The sequence below is a fragment of the Saimiri boliviensis genome, chromosome 17 (assembly GCF_048565385.1).
Source record: "Saimiri boliviensis isolate mSaiBol1 chromosome 17, mSaiBol1.pri, whole genome shotgun sequence".
Lineage (NCBI taxonomy): Eukaryota > Metazoa > Chordata > Mammalia > Primates > Cebidae > Saimiri > Saimiri boliviensis.
The window spans coordinates 63,016,022-63,038,592 of NC_133465.1; the positions used below are offsets into that span (position 1 = coordinate 63,016,022).

Below are 22,571 nucleotides of genomic sequence, written 5' to 3' on the forward strand. Positions count from 1 at the left end.
TCCATGGTTCACAAAGTGTGAGAAAAGTTGCAACTGTCTGTGTCTACTGAGTAGCCACGGGGTCCGTCAGCTCTGAAGAAAAGAGAACACTCACCATCCTGTTTACAGTAATCTCTGGACCCCAAATACATTTCACCTCCATTTGTTTTTGTTTTTTTTTAGATGGAATCTCGCTCTGTCACCAGGGTGGAGGGTAGTGGTGCGATCTCAGCTCACTGCAACCTCCGTCTCCCGGGCTCAAGCGATTCTCCTGCCTCAGCCTCCTGAGTAGCTGGGATTACAGGCACGTGCCACCACTCCTAGCTAATTTTTCTATTTTCAGTAGGCCAGGGGTTTCACCATGTTGGCCAGGATGGTCTCAAACTCCTGACCTCGTGATCCGCCCGCCTTGTACTCCCAAAGTGCTGGGATTACGGCCGTGAGCCACCACGTCCAGCTGTTTCACCTCCATTTTTATTCCCCTATGCAGCATCCCATGGGACTAGAATTATATACTTTTTCAGGCAGTGCTTCCATGAAAGTACCAACAGTGCACAGTTGGGGGACATACTTTTGACCAGGTCCTACGCCTGAGCCCCACACCGGCTCCACCTCCGTGGTTCAGCCAGGAACTCCCATTGCCCTCCATCACCTGTATCTGCCACGATTTATATATATTTTTAAAAACAAGGTCTTGCTCTGTTGCCCAGGCTGTAGTGCACTGGCACAATCATGGCTCACTGTAGCCTCAACCTCCAGGGTTCAAGCTATCCTCCCACTTTCAGCCTTCCAAGTAGCTGAGACCATAGGTGTGTACCAGCATGCCCAGCTAATTTTTAAACTTTTGCAGAGGCAGGGTCTCATTATGTTGCCCAGCCTGCTCCCCAACTCCTGGCCTCAAGTGATTCTCTCATCTTGGCCTCCCAAAGTGCTGGGATTATAGGTGTGAATCACTACGCCCAGTCCACCAAGCTTTTTAGGGTAAAAGTAAGGATGTCTCAGCACCCCAAATCACAGCAGCTAGAGGGGAGGCTTGGGCTAGCTTTTAGGAGGTGGGAGTTTGCACTCTGCTTCACAAATCCAAACACTCCTGACTGCCCGAGAGCCAGACTAGTGTCATTTCCAATCTCCATCAAGCACGCCAGGCACCACTGAGAGACAGGCCTTGCAGCCAGTGGGCTGGGCTCAGACTCAGTGACGGCTGGCCCTGGCATGTCCCTTAACCTGGCTTAACCAGGTGACGGTGTCTGCAGCATCTTAGGCAGGGATATTATGAGGTTTAAGTAAAATAACAGAGCATGGAGGTGCCTGATATATTTATTCATTAAGTGGATTATCATTATTATTTTGAGACGGAGTTTCTCTCTTATTACCCAGGCTGGAGTGTAATGGCATGATCTTGGCTCCCTGTAACCTCCGCCTCCTGGGTTCAAGTGATTCTCTTGCCTCAACCTCCCGAGTAGCTGGGATTACAGGCACCCACCACCATGCCCAGCTAATTTTGTATTTTTAGTAGAGACGGGGCTGGTCTCAAACTCCTGACCTCAGGTGATCTACCGCCTCAGCCTCCCAAAGTGCTGGGGTTATAGGTGTGAGCCACTGTGCCTGCCATTAAGTGGATTATTGAATGATGGAACAGTGTTGGCTCAGAGGGGCTTCCTGAAAGAATGAAATGACCCCCCAGGACCAGGAACAGGGACTCTGGCTACCTTCTCCTTGAGAATTCTGAACAAAGCCCTCATCTGCCTGGGCCTTGGTTTTCCCTACAGGACCATGGGGGCTGCTGGGTTCTTGCTGGGTTTGCTGCTGACGCGAACCCAGGATGAACTGCGGTGTGGACACTGGGCTGGCTAGGCGGAGCCTGGTCTTGCTGAACTTATTAACTGGGGTATGATGGGAAGATGGGAACATGTAGGGGCAGGGAGTTGAGCCACATAGTCCAGATCCCACCGGACTGTGGACCTGGAAGAGAAACAGCTCACATCTGTCAACTTGAGAGGGTCCTGGACAGGTCGGGTTGAGGTCCCTGTGAAAAGGGCTAGTGGGCTGGGTACAGTGCCGCACACCTATAATCCAAGCACTTTGGGAGGCCGAGGTGGGCAGATCATGAGGTTAGGAGGTTGAGACCTTCCTGGCCAGCACGGTGAAACCCCATCTCTACTAAAATGACAAAAAAAATTAGCCGGGCGTGGTGGCATGCACCTGTACTCCCAGCTACTTGGGAGGCTGAGGCAGGAGAATTGCTTCAACCCAGGAGGTGGAGGTTGCAATAAGCTGAGATCACACTGCTGTACTCCAGCCTGGGTGACATAGGGAGACTTGTCTCAAAAAAAAAAAAAAAAAAAAAAGGTCTTGTCCTGGCCCCCCGCCCCCTGTAGCTTGCCCCGGGGACTACTGTCCTCTACCCTGCCCTGGTTCTGCACCTGACCAGATCTCCGGCTGGGGCCTGGCTTCCCCTTGGTGTTCTAACACAGCTCTACTTTGCAGAGGAGCTGCTGGCATCCAGGTGGTGGCAGGGAAGACTGAGGGCCATTGTTCCCTCGGCTGACCCAGAACTGCTGCTCACAGCAACATTCCCAGGGCTCCACCCCTTGTTCTAGCCAGGCTCTGTAGTTGAGGGGGTTGAGAGCCAGAGGGATAACCCCCGAGGCCAGCCACACTCCCAGCACCTGGCTGGAACTAGCCCCAGGCAGGGAGGAGCACAGTCCCTTTCCTGCCTCAATCCCGTCCTCGTAGGATGCTTGTTGGTAACAAAATGGCAGGGATTTCCTGGCATGTTGCCGGGGGTAGAGAGCTGGCAGGTGCCAGATGTCCATTGTCAGGGGCTGTGCAGCCCATCCCAGGAGCCCAGAAAAGGGGCAGGGTCCCAGCTGGGGCCCGGAGGAAGGAGTCGAAGACCACTCAGATGAACGGGGTTAAGGACAAGAGCATTGCTTCTTGGCCCTTTGACTAAGATCAAGTGTAGGACAAGAGTGAGGTCATTTGCAGAGCACGGCTCTTGATCTGGGGTCCACAGATGGCCGTGGGGGTGCAGGGACATCCTGATCTTGTGCATCTTTCTGGGGAGAGGCTCTGAAGCTTTCGTTCTCATCAGATTCTCAAAGGGGTTCCCGACTCCCACAAAAGCTAAAGAAGGACTAATTCACAGTAGCACTGAAAACCCTAAGGTTTGGGAAAGGGCAAAGGTAGGACCCTCAAGGGCTCCCCTTTTCTTTTCTGTTTTTTTGAGATGGATTTTCGCTCTGTCATCCAGGCTGGAGTGCAGTGGCACAATCTCAGCTCACTGCAACCTCTGCCTCCTGGGTTCAAGCAATTCTCCTACCTCAGTCTCCTGAGTAGCTGGGACTACAGGCATCTGCCACAGCGCCCGGCTAATTTTTGAATTTTTAGTAGAGACGGGGTTTCGCCATGTTGGCCAGGCTGGTCTCGAACTCCTGACCTCAAGTGATCCTCCCGCTTCGTCCTCCCAAAGTGCTGGGATTATAGGCCTGAGCCACCACCCCTGGCTGCCCCCTTCTTTATGGTCTCAACAGAGCTCTGTCTGCTCAGGTTTCCTTTCCTTTCCGCTCTGTTTCCAGCGGAAGGAAGAAGAATATACTTGACAATTCTCCGCGTGGAAGTCGGAGACCTGGAACTCTCTTCCAACCCTGTCCCCCACTTGCTGTTGTCTTACCTTGGAAATGCCCTTTCCCTTGTCTGGGACTCAGTTTCTGTGTTTATGAGACAAAGGCTCTCACGGAATCTCACTCACATGTAGTGGCTGTGACGCGCACCGAGATGTAAGCGAGCTCTTGCCAAGTGAAGGAGCTGGGGAGGTGCTGGGAGGTCCACTCACCATCCACGGGGCTGCAGGGCTCGTACACCAGCCGATAGCCCTCCAGGATGCCATTGGGGAACTGCGGCGCTTCCCAGGACACATTCACCGAGGTGGTGGTCAGCTCGCTGAACTGGACCGAGCTGGGAGCGCTGGGGGCTGCAGGAGACAGCAAAAGGGTTTTTGTTTCTTTCTTCTGTGGAAGTTCAAAGCCCTGGGTTCAGCTCCAAGGAGCTAGTGGGAGTGTTGGGTCTGAGCCCTAGCAGGACTTGGCAGAAGGGGTGAGCAGGAGGGGTCACTGGAGGTCATCGGGCCCCTTCCCCTCCTCTCTCGACTTTCCAGTATCGGAGTCCTAAGAACTGGGACGAAAGAGAACTCTATTTTTCCCTCAAGTTGCAGAATTCAGGCTTCTCCCTGCTAAGTGGCTCTGAGCCCTGGCTATGAACACGGGACAAGCTGTGACACCCCCAGGGTCATCGTGAGGCAAGGCCATTTCCTGGCTTTGTGGGGCTCATCTTTTGGCTTCCTTGGAGGAGAAGGTAGGGGGTGTCTGGGCCTCAGAACATTCAGTGGGCACGAAACAAAGAAGACGCCAGAACCCCAGCAGACGACCGTGGCCTTCCCCTCCCCCCGGGGCTCCCGGGATTGTTACAGAGCCCCCACGCAGTCAGGGGGAGCCATGCCAGGACTGTCAGACCCTCTGGGAGAAACGTTTCCTTGGACTGAAATCACTGCAGTGACCCTGAAAACCCAGGGGCAGGGGCTCCTCCAAGGGGGAGGACAGAGGAAGGGCAGGAAGCACCCCAATCCGCGGCGTCCCCAGCTGGCCTGGGAGGAAGACCAGGCTATTATTGCCTTGCGCTGCCTCCCCACCAAGCCGGAGCTAATCCAGACCCGCTTCCGGCCGCAGCCCCGGGAGGCAGAGTCAGCTAGTGTCTTTGAAGGAGGGAGGTGAGCTCAGGGGGCCCTTCCTGCCTCCCCTCTGCTTCGGGGACGTGGGACAGAACAAGTTGTCCTGTTGCTGCAGTGACGGAAGCCTCGGGTTCCCTGGGGCTCGCATCCGGCAGATGATACTGACGAGAGAGTTGCCGGGACAGGCAGGGGCGGACGGAGAGACGTGCAGGTTCAGCGGCGCGTGGTCAGCCTGGCCCCGGCCAGAACCCAGGGGCAGTGGAGGGAAAGGCTTCCCTGGGAGCCAGGGCTTGTCCCCAAAGAGGGTCGTAATGAGGAACTGACTCCACAGGTGTGCCCTCTGCAGCTTTTTTTTGTTTTGTTTATAGACGGAGTCTCGAGCTGTCGCCCAGGCTGGAGTGCAGTGGCGCGATCACAGCTCACTGAAACCTCCACCTCCCGGGTTCAAGCAATTCTCCTGCCTCAGCCTCATGAGTAGCTGTGATTACAGGCACGTGCCACCATGTCCAGCTAATTTTTGTATTTTTAGCAGACACGGAGTTTCACCATATTGGCCAGGCTGGTCTTGAACTCCTGATTTTGTGATCTGCCTGCCTTGGCCTCCCAAAGTGCTGGGATTTGGTGGCTCCCAAAGGCATGAGCCACCACACCTGGTCCCTCTGCAGCTCTTTAAAGGCCACACGTCACCAACAGCATAGGAAGCAGCAGGTTGAACAAGACGCTCAGAGGAGGCTGGGACCAAAGGACCACCAGGATGGAACGCTTGGTTCTCTCAGAAATCCTGGGTTCCAGCCTCTGCTCCCCCAGTGACCAGCTGGGCGACCCTGGATACCTAGCATATCTTCCTGGGCAACCCTGGTTCATCGGGAAATGAGGGTTCCACCTGCCCCCACCATCCCCAGGGCTTCTGGGAGGCTCAAGTGCAACAGTGCCTGAGTGGAGCGCTGGACACACACTGCCAGGCTCGCTCTGCACTCGGGCAGATGGATTCTCACCAGCGCCCTCTCCTCTGCACTTCCCTTTAGCCTCCTGATCTCCCCTCCCCACCTCTACTCTCTCCACTCTGCCGGGCTATCTTCCGCCAGCAGCCAGAGCACTTTTCTCAAAATATAAACCAGACCCTGTTGCTCAACTGCTCAAGCTCTCCCATGGCTTCCCATTGTGTTTTATTTTGTATTTGTTTAGACAGATTCTCATTCTGTCACCAAGGCTGGAGTGCAGTGGCGCAATCTCAGCTTACTGCAACCTATACCTCCTGGGTTCAAGCTATTCTCCTTCCTCAGCCTCCTGAGTAGCTGGGATTAGAGGTGTGCACCACCACGCCCAGCTAATTTTTGTATTTTAGTAGAAACTGAGTTTTGCCACGTTGGCCAGGCTGGTCTCGAACTCCTGACCGCAAATGATTTGCCCACCTCAGCCTCCCAAAGTGCTGGGATTACAGGTGTGAGCCACCACTCTTGGCCCATTGTTCTTATTATAGTTAATCCCCAATCCCAATCCCCCAGCCCAAGCTCTCACCCCATTTTCTTGCAAGCCACCTGGCTTTCTCTATGTTCCCTGGTTCCTCTCCAGCCTCCAGGCCTTAGCACCCACTGTTCCCTCTGCCTGGAACCCCAAACACGCTCTACTACCTCCTGACAACCCATGGCTGGCCTCTTCTCTCTTTTCTTTTTTTTTGAGACAGAGTCTTGCTTTGTTACCAGGCAGGATCTTGGCTCACTGCAACCTCTGTCTTCTGGGTTCAAGTGATTCTCCTGCCTCAGCCTCCAGAGTAGCTGAGATTATAGGCACCCACCACCACGCCTTGCTAATTTTTTGTATTTTAAATAGAGACGGGGTTTCACTATGTTGGCCAGGCTAGTCTCGAACTCCTGACCTCAGGCAATCCACTCGCCTTGGCCTCCCAAAGTGCTGGGATTACAGGCGTGAGCCACCGTGCCCGGTCCCTGCTGGCATCCTCTCATTCAAATCTTACCTTCTCAGGGAGGCCTTTGTGGGTGAACCTATCCAGAGTCATCCACCCACCCCTTCACCCTTAGATCGCCTGTCCTGACCCCCGTCTGTATTTACATCAACTTGCTTGTGACCTGTCCCCGGCACTAGGGCAGGGACCTTGTTGGCTTGTTGGTCTCACCATTGCGTCCATAGCTTCTAGCACGGAGTGGGCTCATAAAAGACACTCAGTATTTGTGGAATGGACAAAGCCAGAGAGAGAGAGGAAAGGCAGGTGGGAAGAAGGCAGGGAACGGAAGTAGGCTGGCTGGGAGGGGCTGGGGTACTGGTGTCCCTCTGCAAGGCAGGGTGAAGGGTGGGGAGGACAGGCATGAGATGTGGGCTTTCTCAGGGCTTATGGGAACAGTTTCTTTTTCCTGAGCATGGGCTCTCCCACTCCGGAGGGTGTCTCCAGGCACTTGGGCACCACGCCGGGATCCTTAGGGGGATAGGATAAGGCAGACGCGTCCACACCTCCCAAGAGCCCAGATGATGGGTGGGCCCTCTCGCAAACCCCTTCCCCATGCCTCCAGCCATGGCTGACCCACCCCTCCTTGGAGCCCCCTCTCCCACCTGCTTGCTGGGTCTGGCCTTGAGTGGGGCTGCTCCGAGGCCCATCCCCAGCGGCGTTAAAGGCAGCCACGCTGACCATGTAGGCAGTGTAGCCGGTCAAGTTCTTGAGCTTCACACTGTTCTCAGCCAGGAAAAGTGTCTTCACCCGCTCCGTGAGGTTCTGCCGCTGGGCTTCCCAGAAATAAATCTGTGGGGACAGAAGACCATAGGAGTGAGGAAGACAGGGGCACTGAGTGTCCCTCCTGCCCCTGTTGACCTGGAGTCTAAGAGACACTTTCATTGCTGTGAGTCACCTAGAAAACAGTAGAGAAGTCTTTAAGAGGCTGGGCTCGGTGGCTCACACCTGTAATTCTAGCACTTTGGGAGGTTGAGGCAGGTGGATTACTTGAGGTCAGGAGTTCGTGACCAGCCTGGCCAATATGGTGAAACCCTGTATCTACTAAAAATACAAAAAAATTAGCTACGAATGGTGGCAGGCGCCTGTAATCCCAGCTACTTGGGAGCCTGAGGCAGGAGAATCACTTGAAATCGGGAGGTGAAGGTTGCAGTGAGCCAAGATTGTGCCACTGTGTTCCATTCTGGGTGACCGAGCAAAACTCCATCTCAAAAAAAAAAAAAAAAAAAAAAAAAAAAAAGTCTTTAAGAACTGTTTTTTTTTCTTTCTTTTTTTTTTTAGATGGCCCTCTCGTTCAGACCAGAGTGCCCAGGCAAGAGTGCAATGGTGCGATCTCAGCTCACTGCAACCTTTGCCTCCTGGGTTGAAGTGATTCACCTGTCTCAACCTCCCGAGTAGCTGGGACTACAGGTGCCCGCCACTACGCCAAGCTAAATTTTTAAAAAAATTTTTATTAGAAGGCCGGGCGCAGTGGCTCACACCTATAATCCCAGCACTTTGGGAGGCCGAGGCGGGTGGATCACGAGGTCAAAAGATCGAGACCATCCTGGTCAACAGATCGAGACCATCCTGGTCAACATGGTGAAACCCCCTCTCTACTAAAAATATAAAAATCAGCTGGGCATGGTGGTGCGCGCCTGTAGTCCCCACCACTCGGGAGGCTGAGGCAGAAGAATTGCTTGAACCCAGGAGGCGGAGGTTGCAGTGAGCCGAGATCATGCCATTGCACTCCAGCCTGGGTAACAAGAGTGAAACTCCGTCTCAAAAAAAAAAAAAAAAAAAAAAATTAGAGATGGGGTTTCACCATATTGGTCAAGCTGGTCTCAAACTCCTAAGCTCAGGCGATCCACCCGCCTCACCTCCCAAAGTGCTGGGATTACAGGGATGAGCCACCGCACCTGGCCAAGAACTGTTTTAAAAACCTTTCCGAAACTTGCCTTTTCACTGCCAAGACCCTGGTCTCTGCCGAACAGTAAATTCCAGGGCATGGCCCCAGGTGTCTTTGTTTCCCATCATGCCTGGAGGATTTAGCACAGCACTGGCATATCAGTGCTCAGTATGGTTCCTGGAGAAGTAAAGCAAATCCATCCTATGGGAAGCTGAGCTGGGGAGATGAGGCAGCGTGGAGTCTACCCAGACAGAGTGTGACGCACATGCTGGTGGCCTCACGTCACCTGGGGCTGGTGCTGGTGAGGGATGCAGGGTCTCAGGGCCACCCCAGGCCTGCTGCCTTAGCAGCTACTGGTTAACAGGAATGAGGCTGGCTCAGAGGATGGCAGGAGCAGGGGCTGAATCCCAGCTGCACCGTGTACAGCAGTGGGACTGGCCAGGTGACTTCTGGGAGCTGCAGTTTTGTTATACATTCAGTGAGGTTAAGAACACACACTTCCTGGGGTCAGCGTGACGGGTGCAGGCCCTAAGGGTTTCACCCAGGTACTTAGCCAATTTCCTAAGGCTCTTCGTGGCTGCAGGTTTTAGGCCGGGAACACAACCGGCGCTCTAGGGTGTTTTCAGTCACCTCCTATGCAGTGGGTGTTAACACTTCCCAGCGAATTATGGAAGATTCTGATACTAGTTCCAGGACTAGCCACAGCGGCCGTTGGGCCTGGCCCACGTGCAGAATTGAAGGTCACTTGGCGCCCTCTGCTGGCTGATGAGATTTCTGCACGTTACCGGCTTTTCAATTTCTTGTTTCCTTGGAGGAAGCCCATAAAACGAGAAAGAGCTAATAAAAGAGTCCCCACTGGCAGGTGTGAGTGGCAGTTAGGACATCTTGTTACCATGAAATCCTTGCTGTTCTCCAATCCCTCTCCCCATTATTTATTTATTGGAGACAGGTCTCACGCTGTTGCCCAGGCTGGAGCGCAGTGGCACGATCACAGCTCATTGCAGCCTCCACCTCCTGGGTGCAAGCCAGCCTCCCACCTCAGCCTCCTGAGTAGCTAGGACTACCGGTGTGCACCACCACACTCAGCTAAGTTTTCCATTTTTTGTAGAGATGGGGTGTTGCCATGTTTCCGAGGCTGGTCTCCAACTCCTGGTCTCAAGCGATCCAACCACCTTTGCTTCTCAAACTGCTGAGATTACAGGCATGAGCCACTGTGTCTGGCCCTTTCCCCCTTTTTATTTACTTTAATTTTATTTTGAGACAGGGTCTTACTTTTCACCCAGACTGGAGTGCAGTGGCATGATCTCAGCTCACTGTAACCATGACTTTCAGGTTCAAGCAATCCTCCTGCCTCAGAACCCCAGGTAGCTCTGACTACACACAACTGCTACCACACCAGCTACTTTTTTTTTTTTTTTTTTTTTTTTTTTGTAGAGATGAGGGTCTTAGCATGTTGCCCAGTCTGAGCTTGAAGTCATGGGCTCAGGTGATTCTCCTGCCTCTGCTTCCTGAAGTGCTGGGATTACAGGTGTGAGCCACTGCACCTGGCCCTCTCCCCTTTTCTAAAACAGATTCTGCTGGGTGCAGTGGCTTATGCCTGTAATCCTAGCACTTTGGGGGCCGAGGCAGGAGAATCTCCTGAGCCCATGAGTTTGACACCAGCCTGGGCAACATGACAAGATCTCCATCTTTACTGAAAATAGAAAAAATTAGCCAGGAGTGATGGTGTATGCCTACAGCCCCAGCTACTTGGGAGGCTGAGGCAGGAGGATTGCTTGAACCTGGGAGGTAAAGGTTGCAGTGAGCCACGATTGCACCACTGCACTCCAGCCTGAGTGACAGAGCAAGACTCTGTCTAAAAAAATAAAATAAAATAAAAAGCAGATTCTTCCTATATGGGTAGATAAGTGAGAGCGGAGGCCGTCATTTATGAAATCATTCATTCACTCATGCATTCAGAGTAATGGGGTTACAACAGTAAATGACGTTTCTGTTGGATTTGGAAAGGTCATGGCTGACGCTAAAAGTCAATCATTATCAGCACACGGGTGCTCTTCCATGAGTGCATACCAGGAGAATGAATGGATTCTTTTAGATGGAGAAGAGGGTCATGGACTGATTCCTGGGGGCCTCCGGCATTCCGTGGTTGGTGGGGAGGAACAGCCAAGGAGGGAAGCTGAGAAAAGCAAGCACTTTGAGAGGAAGGAGGGACCACGTGTCAAACACAGCTGCTGAGTCAGGCAGGTTGAGTCTGCAGTTTGACTGGATACCAGCAACGTGGGAATTATTGGCAACTTTGTCAGGAAGAGCTTCAGTGGGGTGGCGGGGACAAGAACCGACTTGGAGCAGGTTCAAGGGAGAATGAGAACAGAGGAATTGGAGATGGTGAGTATGGAAGATTCTTTTGAGGGATTCTCCTATAAAGGGGCCAAAGAAAAAGGTGACAACTGGAAGAAAATGTGAGGTCAGGCTGGGTGTGGTGGCTCACACCTGTAATCCTAGCACTTTGGAAGGCCGAAGTGGGTGGATCACCTGAGGTCAGGAGTTCAAGACCAGCCTGGCCAACATGGTGAAACTCCATCTGTACTAAAAATACAAAAATTAGCCAGGTGTGGTGGCAGGTGCCTGTAATCTCAGCTACTTGGGAGACTGAGGCAAGAGAATTACTTGAAACTTGGAGGTGGAGGCTTCAGTGAGCCAAGAACGTGCCATTGCACTCCAGCCTGGGTGAAAGAGCAAGACTCCATCTTAAAAAAAAAAATGAGGACAGGAGAAGGCATGAAAAGAAGAAACATATCTCGGAATGCGTTTCTGCCCTGCCTGTGGGAGCTGTCCACTTGAGAGGTGGAGGAGAGGAAGGGCCAGTGACTGCACTCCTGCTCTTGGGTGAGGGTGGGTGGGGCCGACCCAGGGACAGCTATCTTCATAAACCAGGCACCCCAGCAGGTGCATGTTGCTTGCGTGGGCTGCATTCTGCAGACCCTGTGAACTGATGATTAACAGTGAGAGGGATGACACTTGTGCAAAGGACATAAATGGACTGAGCCCAGATCCTGGTCCCCCGGGGCACACCGCTGAGCTGCAGTGCACTCTGATGGGTAACCAGGAGTCTGCCAGAATGCTTACCCTACAGGGGTGGCATTTCGGGCCATGTGGCTCCCTTGGGACCCGAACACCTAGAATCATGGCTGGCACACCCACTGTGCTCAATAAATATCTGCTGGATGAATAAATGCCTTATGTAGACAAAGCGAGGCAGGGGAGTGCACCCTTATAGTCACCACCTGCCATTTACTATGTCCAATTCTCTGCTCTTTCTTTTCTTTTTTCAGCTTTTTTTTTTTTTTTTTTTTTTTTTTTTTTTTTTTTTGAGATGGAGTTTCGCTCTTGTTACCCAGGCTGGAGTGCAATGGCGCGATCTCGGCTCACTGCAACCTCCGCCTCCTGGGTTCAGGCAATTCTCCTGCCTCAGCCTCCTGTGTAGCTGGGATTACAGGCATACACCACCATGCCCAGCTAATTTTTTGTATTTTTAGTACAGACGGGGTTTCACCATGTTGACCAGGATGGTCTCGATCTCTTGACCTTGTGATCCACCTGCCTCAGCCTCCCAAAGTGCTGAGATTACAGGCTTAAGCCACTGCGCCCAGCCTTTTTTCAGCTTTATTGAGGTATAATTGACAAATAAAATCTGTATATAGCGGGGCATGGTGGTGGGCACCTGTAATCCCAGCTATTCAGGAGGCTGAGGCAGGAGAATTGCTTGAACTCAGGAGGCAGAGGTTGCAGTGAGTGGAGATCATGCCACTGTACACCAGCTTGGGTGGCAGAGTGAGACTCCATCTCAAAAAAAAAAAAATCTGTATGGATTTAAGATATATGACACGGTGCTCTGATATACATATGCATTATGAAGTGATTACCACAATCAAACTAATTAACATGTTCATCATCTTTTGGCGGTAAGAACCTTCTAAGCAAATTTCAAATGTACAACATAGCATCATTAACTCTCATCACCATGCTGTACATTAGATCCAGACTGGATTCATCCTGCCTACCTGAAGCATTGTATTCTGTGACGGCCTCCCTACTTCCCTCACTCCCTCACCCCAGCAACCACAATTCCACCCTATTTCTATGAGTTTGATTATTTGAGATTCCACGTATATGTGAGGCCATGCAATATTTGTCTCTCTGTGCTCGGTTCATTTCATTTAGTGTAATTTCCTGCAGGTCCACCCAGGGTGTTGCCAGCAGCAGGATTCCCTTCGAGGCTGGATGGTATTCCGTTGTGTATAAACCACATTTTCTTCATTCATTCATCCGTTCACAGACATTTAGGCTATTTCCACATCTTGGCTGCTGTGAACGATGCTGGAATTAACATGGGACTGTAGATAGCTCTTCAAGAGCCTCGTTTCAATTCCTTTGGATAAACACCCAGTAGTAGGATTGCTGGATCACTGGTGTTCTATTTTTAGTTTTCTTCGGAACCTCCATACCGTTATCCACAAAGGCGGTACTGATTTACATTCTCACCTACAGTTTGCAAAGCTTCCCTTTTCCCCACACCCTCCCCAACACTTATCTCTTGACTTTTTGATGACAGCCATTTGTGCAGGAGTCATGGGATATCTCACTGCGGTTTTGATTTCATTTCTCTGATGTTTAGCGATGCTGAACATCTTCTCAGATACCTGCTGACCATGAGTATATCTTCTTTTTCTTTTTGAGATGGAATCTCGCTCTGTCACCCAGGCTGGAGTGCAGTGGCATGATACTGGCTCACTGCAACCTCCGCCTCCTGGGTTCAAGTGATTTTCCTGCCTCAGCCTCCCAAGTAGATGGAATTATAGGTGCTTGCTGCTACGCCCAGCTAATTTTTGTGTTTTTAGTAGAGACAGGGTTTCACCATGTTGGCCAGGCTGGTCTCGAACTCCTGATCTCAGGTGGCCTGCCCGCCTCGGCCTTCCAAAGTGCTGGGATTACAGGCGTGAGCCACTGCACCCGGCCTATATATATTCTTTTGAGAAATGTCCTTTCAGGTCCTTTGCCCCATTTTCTTTCCCGTTAGTTGTATAAGTTCCATATATATATTGTGGCTATTAACCCCTTAACCAGATATACGCTTTGCAAATATTTTCTTCCATTCCAGAGGTTCTTCCCATGAGCTCTGAGACATCACTCACTTTTTGGTTTCAGGGCTCAATCAGTAGCCTTCTTTTGCTCTCTCTCTCTCTCCTTGTCTAATCTCCTGGCTTTCAGCAGCATCCACATGCTGAGGATGCTATAATTCACACCTCTGGTTTGATCCTTCTCTCTTGAACTCCAGACACACATCTCCGACTCTGGTGTCTCCCTCGAATGTCCAACAGACGTCTCGAACCAAACACGTCTGGAACCAGAATCCCTACGTCTCCCCTGCCTCCTCCCTCACCAGCTTTGTCTTTTCCTGCTCTGTAAGTGGAAGCTCCATCATCCCACGGGGTCTGTCTTTGTTACCTCCCATTTCTCCCACTGCATGTTCCATTTGTCAGTAATTTTTTTTTTTTTTTTTTTTCCCCAAGACGGAGTCTCGCTGTTGCCCAGGCTGGAGTGCAGTGGCGCAATCTCAGCTTACTGCAACCTTCACCTCCCGGGTTCAAGAGATTCTCCTGCCTCAACCTCCTGAGTAGCTGGGACTACAGGCACGTGTCACCACACCCAGTATTTTTGTATTTTTTTTGAGATGGAGTTTTGCTCTTGTTGCCCAGGCGGGAGTGCAGTGGTACGATATCGGCTCACTGCAACCTCCGCCTCCCAGGTTCAAGTGATTCCCCCGCCTCAGCTTCCTGAGTAACTGGGATTACAGGCGTGCACCACTATGCCCAGCTAATTTTTTGTATTTTTAATAGAGATGGGGTTTCATAATGTTGGCCAGGCCAGTCTCAAACTCCTGACCTCAGGTGATCTGCCCGCCTCAACCTCCCAAAATGCAGGGATTACTGGTGTGAGCCACTGTGCCTGGCCTAATTTTTGTATTATTAGTAGAGATGGGTTTCATCATGTTGGCCAAGCTGGTCTCGAACTCCTGACCTCAAGTGATCTGCCTGCCTTGGCCTCAGCAAACTCATATCTGTAATCCCAGCAATTTGGGAGGCCGAGGGCAGATCACCTTAGGTGAGGAGTTTGAGACCGTCCTGGCCAACATAGTGAAACCCTGTCTCTACTAAAAATACAAAAATTAGCTGGGCGTGGTGGCAGGTGCCTGTAATCCCAGCGACTCGGGAGGCTGAGGTGGGAGAATCGTTTGAACCTGGGAGGTAAAGGTTTACAGTGAGCCAAGATGGTGGGATTACAGGTGTGAGCCACTGCGCCTGGCCTGATTTGTCAATAAATTCTACCAGCTCTGCTGTTAGGACTAGCCGAGTGCAGCTGCTTCTCACCCTGCACCCTCCTGGTCTGAGCACCCGTTGCGGCCCACCTGGGTGGTTCAGACACCTCCCAATGGCTTCTGGGCTTTCCCCAGTTCAGACTATGGTCAGTACAGCAGCCAGTGGGACCCTCTATGGGTCACAGTCCTCCACTCAGAGTGAAAAGCCTCCCGGTATGTTTCCCGCAACTCTCTGGGGACACAGGAGGCTCTCTTTACACCCCAAGCACCTGTGTACCCTGAGCCCTTTGCTCGTCTTTTCTCTCTTTCTGGATCCGTAAGATTTGTGCCCTGTTCTCATTCCAGTTTTTGCTCAAATATTACCTTCTCATTAAGTCCTTTCCTAATAACCTATTTTTTTTTTTTTCTTTTTCGAGACAGGGTCTTGATCTGTTGCCCAGGCTGGAGTGCGATGGTGCAGTGACTGCGCACTGCAGCCTCAGTAGGCTGGGCTCAAGCACGCCTCCCGCCTCACCTCCCCCGTAGCTGGGACTACGGGCATGTGCCACCACACCTGGCTAATTTTGCTGCTGTCTGTTTTCGTTTTGTAGAGACAGGGTTTTACCACATTGCCCAGGCTGGTCTTGGACTCCTGGAGTCAAGCAATTCATCCACCTCGGCCTTCCAAAGTGCCGGGATTATAGCTGTGAGCCACTGAGCCCAGCCCTTAACAACCCATTTATAATTTCAAGCCTCAACTGGGCACAGTGGCTCATAATCCCAGCAATTTGGGAGGCCGAAGGTAGATCACCTGAGGTCAGGAGTTGGAGACCAGCCTGGCCAACATGGTGAAACCCTGTCTCTACTAAAAATACAAAAACTAGCTGTCTCTAAATATACATGCATGGTGGCAGGTGCCTGTAATCCCAGCCACTTGGGAGGCTAAGGTGGGAGAATCGCTTGAACCTGGGAAGTGGTGGTTTCAGTGAGCCAAGATCACGCCACTGCACTTCAGCCTGGGCGACAGAGCAAGACTCCGTCTCAGGGAAAAAAAAAAAAATTCAGGCCAGGTATGGTGGCTCATGCCTGTAGTCCCAGCACTTTGGGAGACTGAGGCGGGCAGATCATGAAATCAAGAGATTGAGACCATCCTGGCTAACACAGTGAAACCCTGTCTCTCCTAAAAATACAAAAATTAGCTGGGCTTGGTGGTGCGCAGCTGTAGTGTACTCAGGAGGCTGAGGCAGGAGAATTGCTTGAACCTGGGAGGCAGAGTTTGCAGTGAGCCAAGATCATGCCATTGCACTCCAGCCTGGATGACAGAGCGAGACTCCCATCTCAAAAAACAAATTAGCTGGGCTTGGTGGTGCGCAGCTGTAGTACTACTCAGGAGGCTGAGGCAGGAGAATTGCTTGAACCTGGGAGGCAGAGTTTGCAGTGAGCCAAGATCACGCCATTGCACTCCAGCCTGGTGACAGAGCGAGACTCCCGTCTCAAAAAACAAAACAAAACAAACAAAAAATTCAAACCTCCCCATGGATCTGGCTCTCCCCTAACCTGCTTCGTTTACCCGCAACTGGCAGTATTATTTCTTTTGTCCATTGATGGTCTTCTCTCCCCAACATCTAAGCTCGCAGTGTCCCTGCTCACCGCCGTATTCCCAGCTCTGAGAACAATGCTGGGCATACAGTAACCGCTCAGTAAACATGTGTCATTGACCAACGGAAAGACTGGAGCTCTCAGGATGTGCATGAATGTACTCCACGCTCCAGCCGTGTGCAGTGACTGGAATGCAGTATCCGCTCCGCGGTGCTCATTGGTTGATGAAGTTAATACATCACTGATGCTCATGAATGTTGATGTCCACACATGGGTCATCACATGTCCAGGAGGCAGCGCTTTCTCTGTTCATGTCCACAGTTGCCGCTCAGATATAGGTCATGTTTTCTGGAACACGTAGACATCTGCTGGATTCTGTATGGTGGTGTGCGCCCACACATTTTCCTGGGTCTGTATATTAACTCGACAGCCTGGTGGCTGCCAAACTGCTTCTGGCACAGCCCTGGCCCCTTTCTTTTCCCATGGGAGGCATAGAGCAGGGCAATAGTTTTCCCAGCTGGTGCTCCTGGGCAACGCCTTGAGCCTTGAGGGGTGTTCTCCTTCCTTCCTCCTCCTTCACCCCAGATGGAACGAGATTCCCATGCTGGATTCCGTCCCAAATCAGGCTACCTATGTTAACCAGCTGTGTGACCTGGGTAAGTTCTTTCCCTTTGCTGACACTCCTTCAACCTGTGGGATGAGGCACCTTGCGTCTCTCCTAATGCCCACTTAGCCCCTGGCACTGGGGCTCTTCTCTGCAGTAACATCCAACCACTGGGAGTGAGAGTCAGCTGGACACTGGTGTGGGAGGCGGATACAGTAAGCAGCTATGTGTTCCAGCTGCTCCAGCCAGGCAGACATGTTCCCCTTTTACTTGGAGATGGTGTCTTGCTCTGTTGCCCAGGCTGGAGCACAGTGGCGTGATCTTGATGCACTGCAGCCTCCGCCTCCCGGGTTCAAGTGATTCTTCTGCCTCAGCTTCCCGAGTAGCTGGGACTACATGCACCCACTATCACGCCTGGCTAATTTTTATATTTTTAGTAGAGACAGGGTTTTGCCATGTTGGCCAGACGGGTCTTGAACTCCTGACCTCAGGTAATCTGCCTGCCTTGGCCTCCCAAAGTGCTGGGATTACACGTATGTGCCACCGCACCCAGCCGAGGTTTGAAATTTTAAATGGATTGTGAAGGGCTGGGCTCAGTGGCTTATGTTCCTTTTTAAATCCACTTCCACTAGCGCTCATGTGGACAGTGCTTCCTCTCCATCCCTTGTGGGGTAAGAGCTGGCAGACTCGGAATCTGACTCTGCTGCCTGCCCTGTTTTTTTGTTTTATTTATTTATTTTTTTGGAGATGGAGTTTTATTCTTGTTGCCTAGGCTGGAGTGCAATGGCACAATCTTGGCTCACCAAAACCTCCGCCTGCTGGGTTCAAGTAATTCTCCTGCCTCAGCCTCCTGAGTAGCTGGGATTACAGGCATGTACCAACATGCCCAGCTAATTTTATATTCTTAGCAGGTTTCTCCATGTTGGTCAGGCTGGTCTCGAACTCCCAACCTCAGGTGATCTGCCTGCCTTGGCCTCCCGAAGTGCTGGGATTACAGGTGTGAGCTGGGATTACTGTGCCCGGCTTGCCTTCTATTTTTGTGACCTCACCAGGTCATCTAAATTGAAACTCAGTTTCCTCATTTGTGTAATGAACATAAAAACCCATATCCTCCCAGCCTCATGGGCCTTTCATAAAGATCTCAGAGTTCCAAAGGGCTTTGTGAATACTGGGGAGAAAATGGATTCTATCATAGCACAGGACATTGTCCACAACCTAGAAATGATTAAAAAAATTTTTTTTTCTTTTTTTTTTTTTTTTCTAGAGATGGGGTTTCACCATGTTGGTCAGGCTGGTCTTGAACTCCTAACCTTGTGATCTGCCCGCCTCAGCCTCCCAAAGTGCTGGGATTACAGGCATGAGCCACAGTGCCTGGCCTGATTGTTTTTAATTTTTTGAGACAGCATCTAACTCTGTTACCAGGCTGGAGTACAATGGCTCCATCGTGTCTCACTGCAACCTCTGCCCCGCGGGTTCAGGCAGCCCTCCCACCTCAGCCTCCAGAGTAGCTGGGACTATAGGCACATGCCACTGCACCTGACTGATTTTTGTATTTTTTTTTTTGGTAGAGTTAGGGTATCGCTCTGTTACCCAGGCTGGTCTCCAGCTCCTGGGCTCAAGCAATCCCTGGCCTCCCAAAGTGCTGGGATTACAGGTGTGAACAACCACAGGTAGGTAGCACCAGAAATGATTTTTAATTTTAATTTCTTTCTTTTTTTTTTTTTTTTTTGAGACAGTGTCTCTCTCTGTTACCCAGCCCGGAGTGCAGTGGCGCATTTTTGGCTCACTGTAACCTCTGCCTCCTGGGTTCAAGCGATTCTCCTGCCTCAGCCTGCCAAATAGCTGGGACTACAGGCGCCCATCACCATGCCCGGATACTTTTTGTATTTTTAGTAAACATGGAGTTTCACTATGTTGGCCAGGCTAATCTCAAACTCCTGACCTCGAGGTGATCCACCCGCCTTGGACTCCCAAAGTGCTGGGATTACAGGTGTGACCCGCTGCGCCTATCCTAGAAATGATTTTTAAACAGAGATTTCCAAATACTAGGCAGCGATCCTTTGCTCACTGGCCATCGGATTAGTATCAATGTTGTAATTACGGGGCCAGAAGCCCCTTGGAGTGGTCTGAAGTTGTATGGGGCTGGGGGGTGGCGGGAGGGGTGTGTGCTGCTCAGAGGTGGTACGAGCCGAGGCATGGCGGGGGTTTCTGGAGCCTAAGCTCAGCCTGCCCTTAGGAGGCTGGAGGGGGTGGACGTGGTTTAGCTTCTGCTGTGCAGTATTTCTGAGAAGTGGGTGCAAACAGCCAAGGCGGTAGGTATGCGGCAGAGTCTCAAGGGCTGAGGACCTGGCTGGGTGAATGGAGGCCTCGGGACACCTCTCCCGCCTACCATCTATCACTCACTCCCCAGCCCCCAACCTAGTCCCTCGTCCATGCCCCGCTTCGCTCTGCCCAAGGGCACCCTACCTTGTACCCCTGGATGTCTCCATTCTGGCTGTCCAGCGGAGGTGGCTCCCAAGTCACATCCAGCTGCGTGGCCGTGGCACCGTGGACGACCACATTACGAGGTGCTGCTGTGGGCACTGGAGGGCGTGTGGGATAGGGAGTGAGCGTGCAAATAAACCCGGGAGGGGAGGTGGCTGGGGTGGGGTGGGGATCCCAGAGCCCATCTCTCCCGGCTGGATGGCTGGATGGGGTGGGGCTGGGAAAGGCATACTGGGGCCGGACAGGGCTGACGCCGCTCACCTGCCTCCCCCACAAAGACCTCGTGTGGGGGGCTGGAGGGCCCCTCGCCCACGGCATTGTACACGCTCATTCGTATCTCGTACCGCCTGTGTTTGTTAAGGTCTGTGGGGAAGAACAGGGGAGGGGGGGCATACTGAGGTCACCATCCCTGCTGGGAAGGTGCCCCCCAGGGAGGGTGGAGGCTGTAGGCGGGGGGAATGAGGCACCTTGCATTCTAGCTTGCTGTGTGAAGGTGCAGGAAGAAGGAGGTGAGAGGCGGGGCTCCCCGGGGATGCTCCGTGCCAATCTGGACATAGGGCAGTGCTGGTTGACCTCCTGGCCTAGGGTGGCCATACATTTTACCGTCCAACTGGACACTTTTAAGACTGAAACGCACTATGACTATTTACACTGGGACAGCCAGTGTAAACCAAAGCTGCCCTGGGCACGCCTGGCCATAGCATCATCCCCTACCCCCGGCCTGTCCTCTTTCCCCACCGTGTCAGATGCCCAGAGTCCCTTCAGTCCCCCTCCACCAACTCTTGACACAGTGGGGCTCAGCTCCAGGGGAGACGGGCGCGATGGATGTGAATTCTGGACTAAGAAACCTGATGTTTCTGCCAAGTGCCTGGCTGGGAACGCCTGGCAGAACTTGGAAGAGGGACGCAGCTGCAAGAAATGGGCTCAGTCACTGTCCCCGGTGGCTGAAAGGTTCTCTCAACCTCTCCACTCTTCTCTCTCTGGGTTCTCCGCCCCTGCTCCCTTCCCCTGGGTGGAGTCTACGCTTCAACAGGGCTGTGAGAGGGGTGTCACCCGTGCCTAGCTGTCTATGCAGACTGTGTTGGCCCCTGGTGGACGGAGGAAGGAGGAAGAGGACTTAGCCTTAAATCAGTGCGATTTTCCCCGAGCGTGAAACCCTCTTGCGCAAGGCCCTGGGTCTCAGGAAGAACCATGGCTGGGGCTTTAGAGAAAGATCAAGGGCCAGGGTGTGCCAGCAGCAGGAACATGCCTGATGCATGGGAGGACAACGGACACAGGTGACTAAAACTGCCGTCACCTCCCTCCGGGTGTGGGGTCGGACCGAGAAGTGCCTTCAATGGGACTGGGCGGGGCAGCAGCCACTGGAACACCTGCTCACATACTCAGCAGTGTCCACTAGCTCCTGCTGCAGCCCCCGCTGTCACTGTCCCCCGACCCAGCAGAGCACAGGGATAGACCTTCATTTTCCAGCCCACACCTGACAGAGGGCAAGCGTGAAGGAGACGTTCCCTGGCAACCGCCTACTTTGTCGTGTGTTTAGGGCCATTGCTTGTGTTCAGGGCGGCCCCATGCCTCAAGCCCCCTGGGGTGGGCACACCCCTCAGCCTGTGAGATCTCTCGAGGCCCCACTCCCACTCCCCGTGGGAGGCTTGGGCCCGCGAGGAAGCCGGCATGCAAGCAAGAGACTTACTGTCCAGCTCGTACTGCGTGAGGCTGGGCCGGCTCAGGTTCCGCATGGAGTACATGGCTATGGGTGGGGGTGTTGGGGCGGGGGCGCAGAGGGAGACAGCAGATAGAGGAGGTTAGTGCACACACATCCCCACCTCACAAAGAAACCCCGGCCAGGCGGGGCTGACAGCACGAACAGACAGGAAGAGTGTTTCCAGATTTCCAATGCTGAGTTAGGGGCCAGGATAACCATGTGGTGGGGGTGGGGGAAGGCTCCCTCAACAGTCTGCCCCCACCTTGGTGTGCACTGGCCCAAGGTGACATGGTACCTGGAGGCCCCTGTAGCCCAGGATCTCTGGGGACAGCTATGGGGGACCCTCCCACCTCAACTGTCTTCCTTGTTTCAGGCAGAGCTCCTGGAAACCATCATGAAATACTGCAGTTGTTAATTTCCTCGTATGAACCAGAAACAATTTTACTACTAGGAAATATGACTGTATTATACACAGGCAATATAAAATCGCAACTACAAGCACATGTGGGAAAAAAAAAAAAAAGGAAAAAATCTCCACCAAAAACGCGAGCTGTTGGATCAGCTACGTCTGAGTTTTTCTATCAATATTCCTTTGCTACATGCGCAATCATTTTGTTGTCTGCTAACTCACTGTAAGACAAGGCACAAAAGGCTTGGGAGAACTAAGGAAGGACACATGAAAACGTAGAGGCTAGGCTGAGCGTGGTGGCTCATGCCTGTAATCTCAGCACTTTGGGAAGCCAAGGTGGGTGGATCACCTGAGGTCAGGAGTTTGAGACCAGCCCGGCCAACACAGTGAAATCCTATCTTTACTAAAAACACAAACATTAGCTAGGTATAGTGGTATGTGTCTGTAGTTCCAGCTACTGGGGAGGCTGAGGCCGAAGAATCACTTGAATGTGGAAGGCAGAGGTTGCGGTGAGCCCTGAAATCACGCCACTTCACTCAGCCTGGGCAACAGAGCAAGACTCCTTTCATCTCAAAAAGAAAAAAAGGCCAGGTGTAGTGGCTCATGCCTGTATCCCGGCACTTTGTGGGCGGAAGCAGGTGGATCCCCTGAGGTCAGGAGTTTGAGATCAGCCTGGCTAATATGGTGAAACCCCATCTCTACTGAAAATACAAAAATTAACTGGGTGTGACAGCGGGTGCCTGTAATTCCATCTACTTGGGACTGGCCCTAAATCCAATGACTCGTGTCCTTATAAAAAGGAAGAGAGGGCTGGATGCAGTGGCTCGTACCTGTAATCCCAGCACTTTGGGAGGCTGAGGTGGGT

The 22,571-nt window shown here is 52.3% G+C and overlaps 1 protein-coding gene across 2 annotated transcripts in view; it reads right to left on the bottom strand.

Annotated features, from left to right (window-relative positions):
- Nucleotides 1-22,571, bottom strand: part of SDK2 (sidekick cell adhesion molecule 2) — a 317,714-nt gene that overhangs the window by 26,033 nt on the left and 269,110 nt on the right. Inside the window, exons 34-38 of one of the 2 annotated variants that reach the window (XM_010342476.3) lie at nucleotides 21,286-21,342; nucleotides 19,857-19,958; nucleotides 19,578-19,693; nucleotides 7,271-7,457; nucleotides 3,815-3,952 (exon numbers count right to left, since the gene is read on the bottom strand). In XM_010342476.3, coding sequence (XP_010340778.2) covers nucleotides 3,815-3,952; nucleotides 7,271-7,457; nucleotides 19,578-19,693; nucleotides 19,857-19,958; nucleotides 21,286-21,342 — 600 coding nt within the window. The remainder of the gene's footprint in view (nucleotides 1-3,814; nucleotides 3,953-7,270; nucleotides 7,458-19,577; nucleotides 19,694-19,856; nucleotides 19,959-21,285; nucleotides 21,343-22,571) is intronic. The other variant, XM_074388917.1, reaches the window with a different exon arrangement.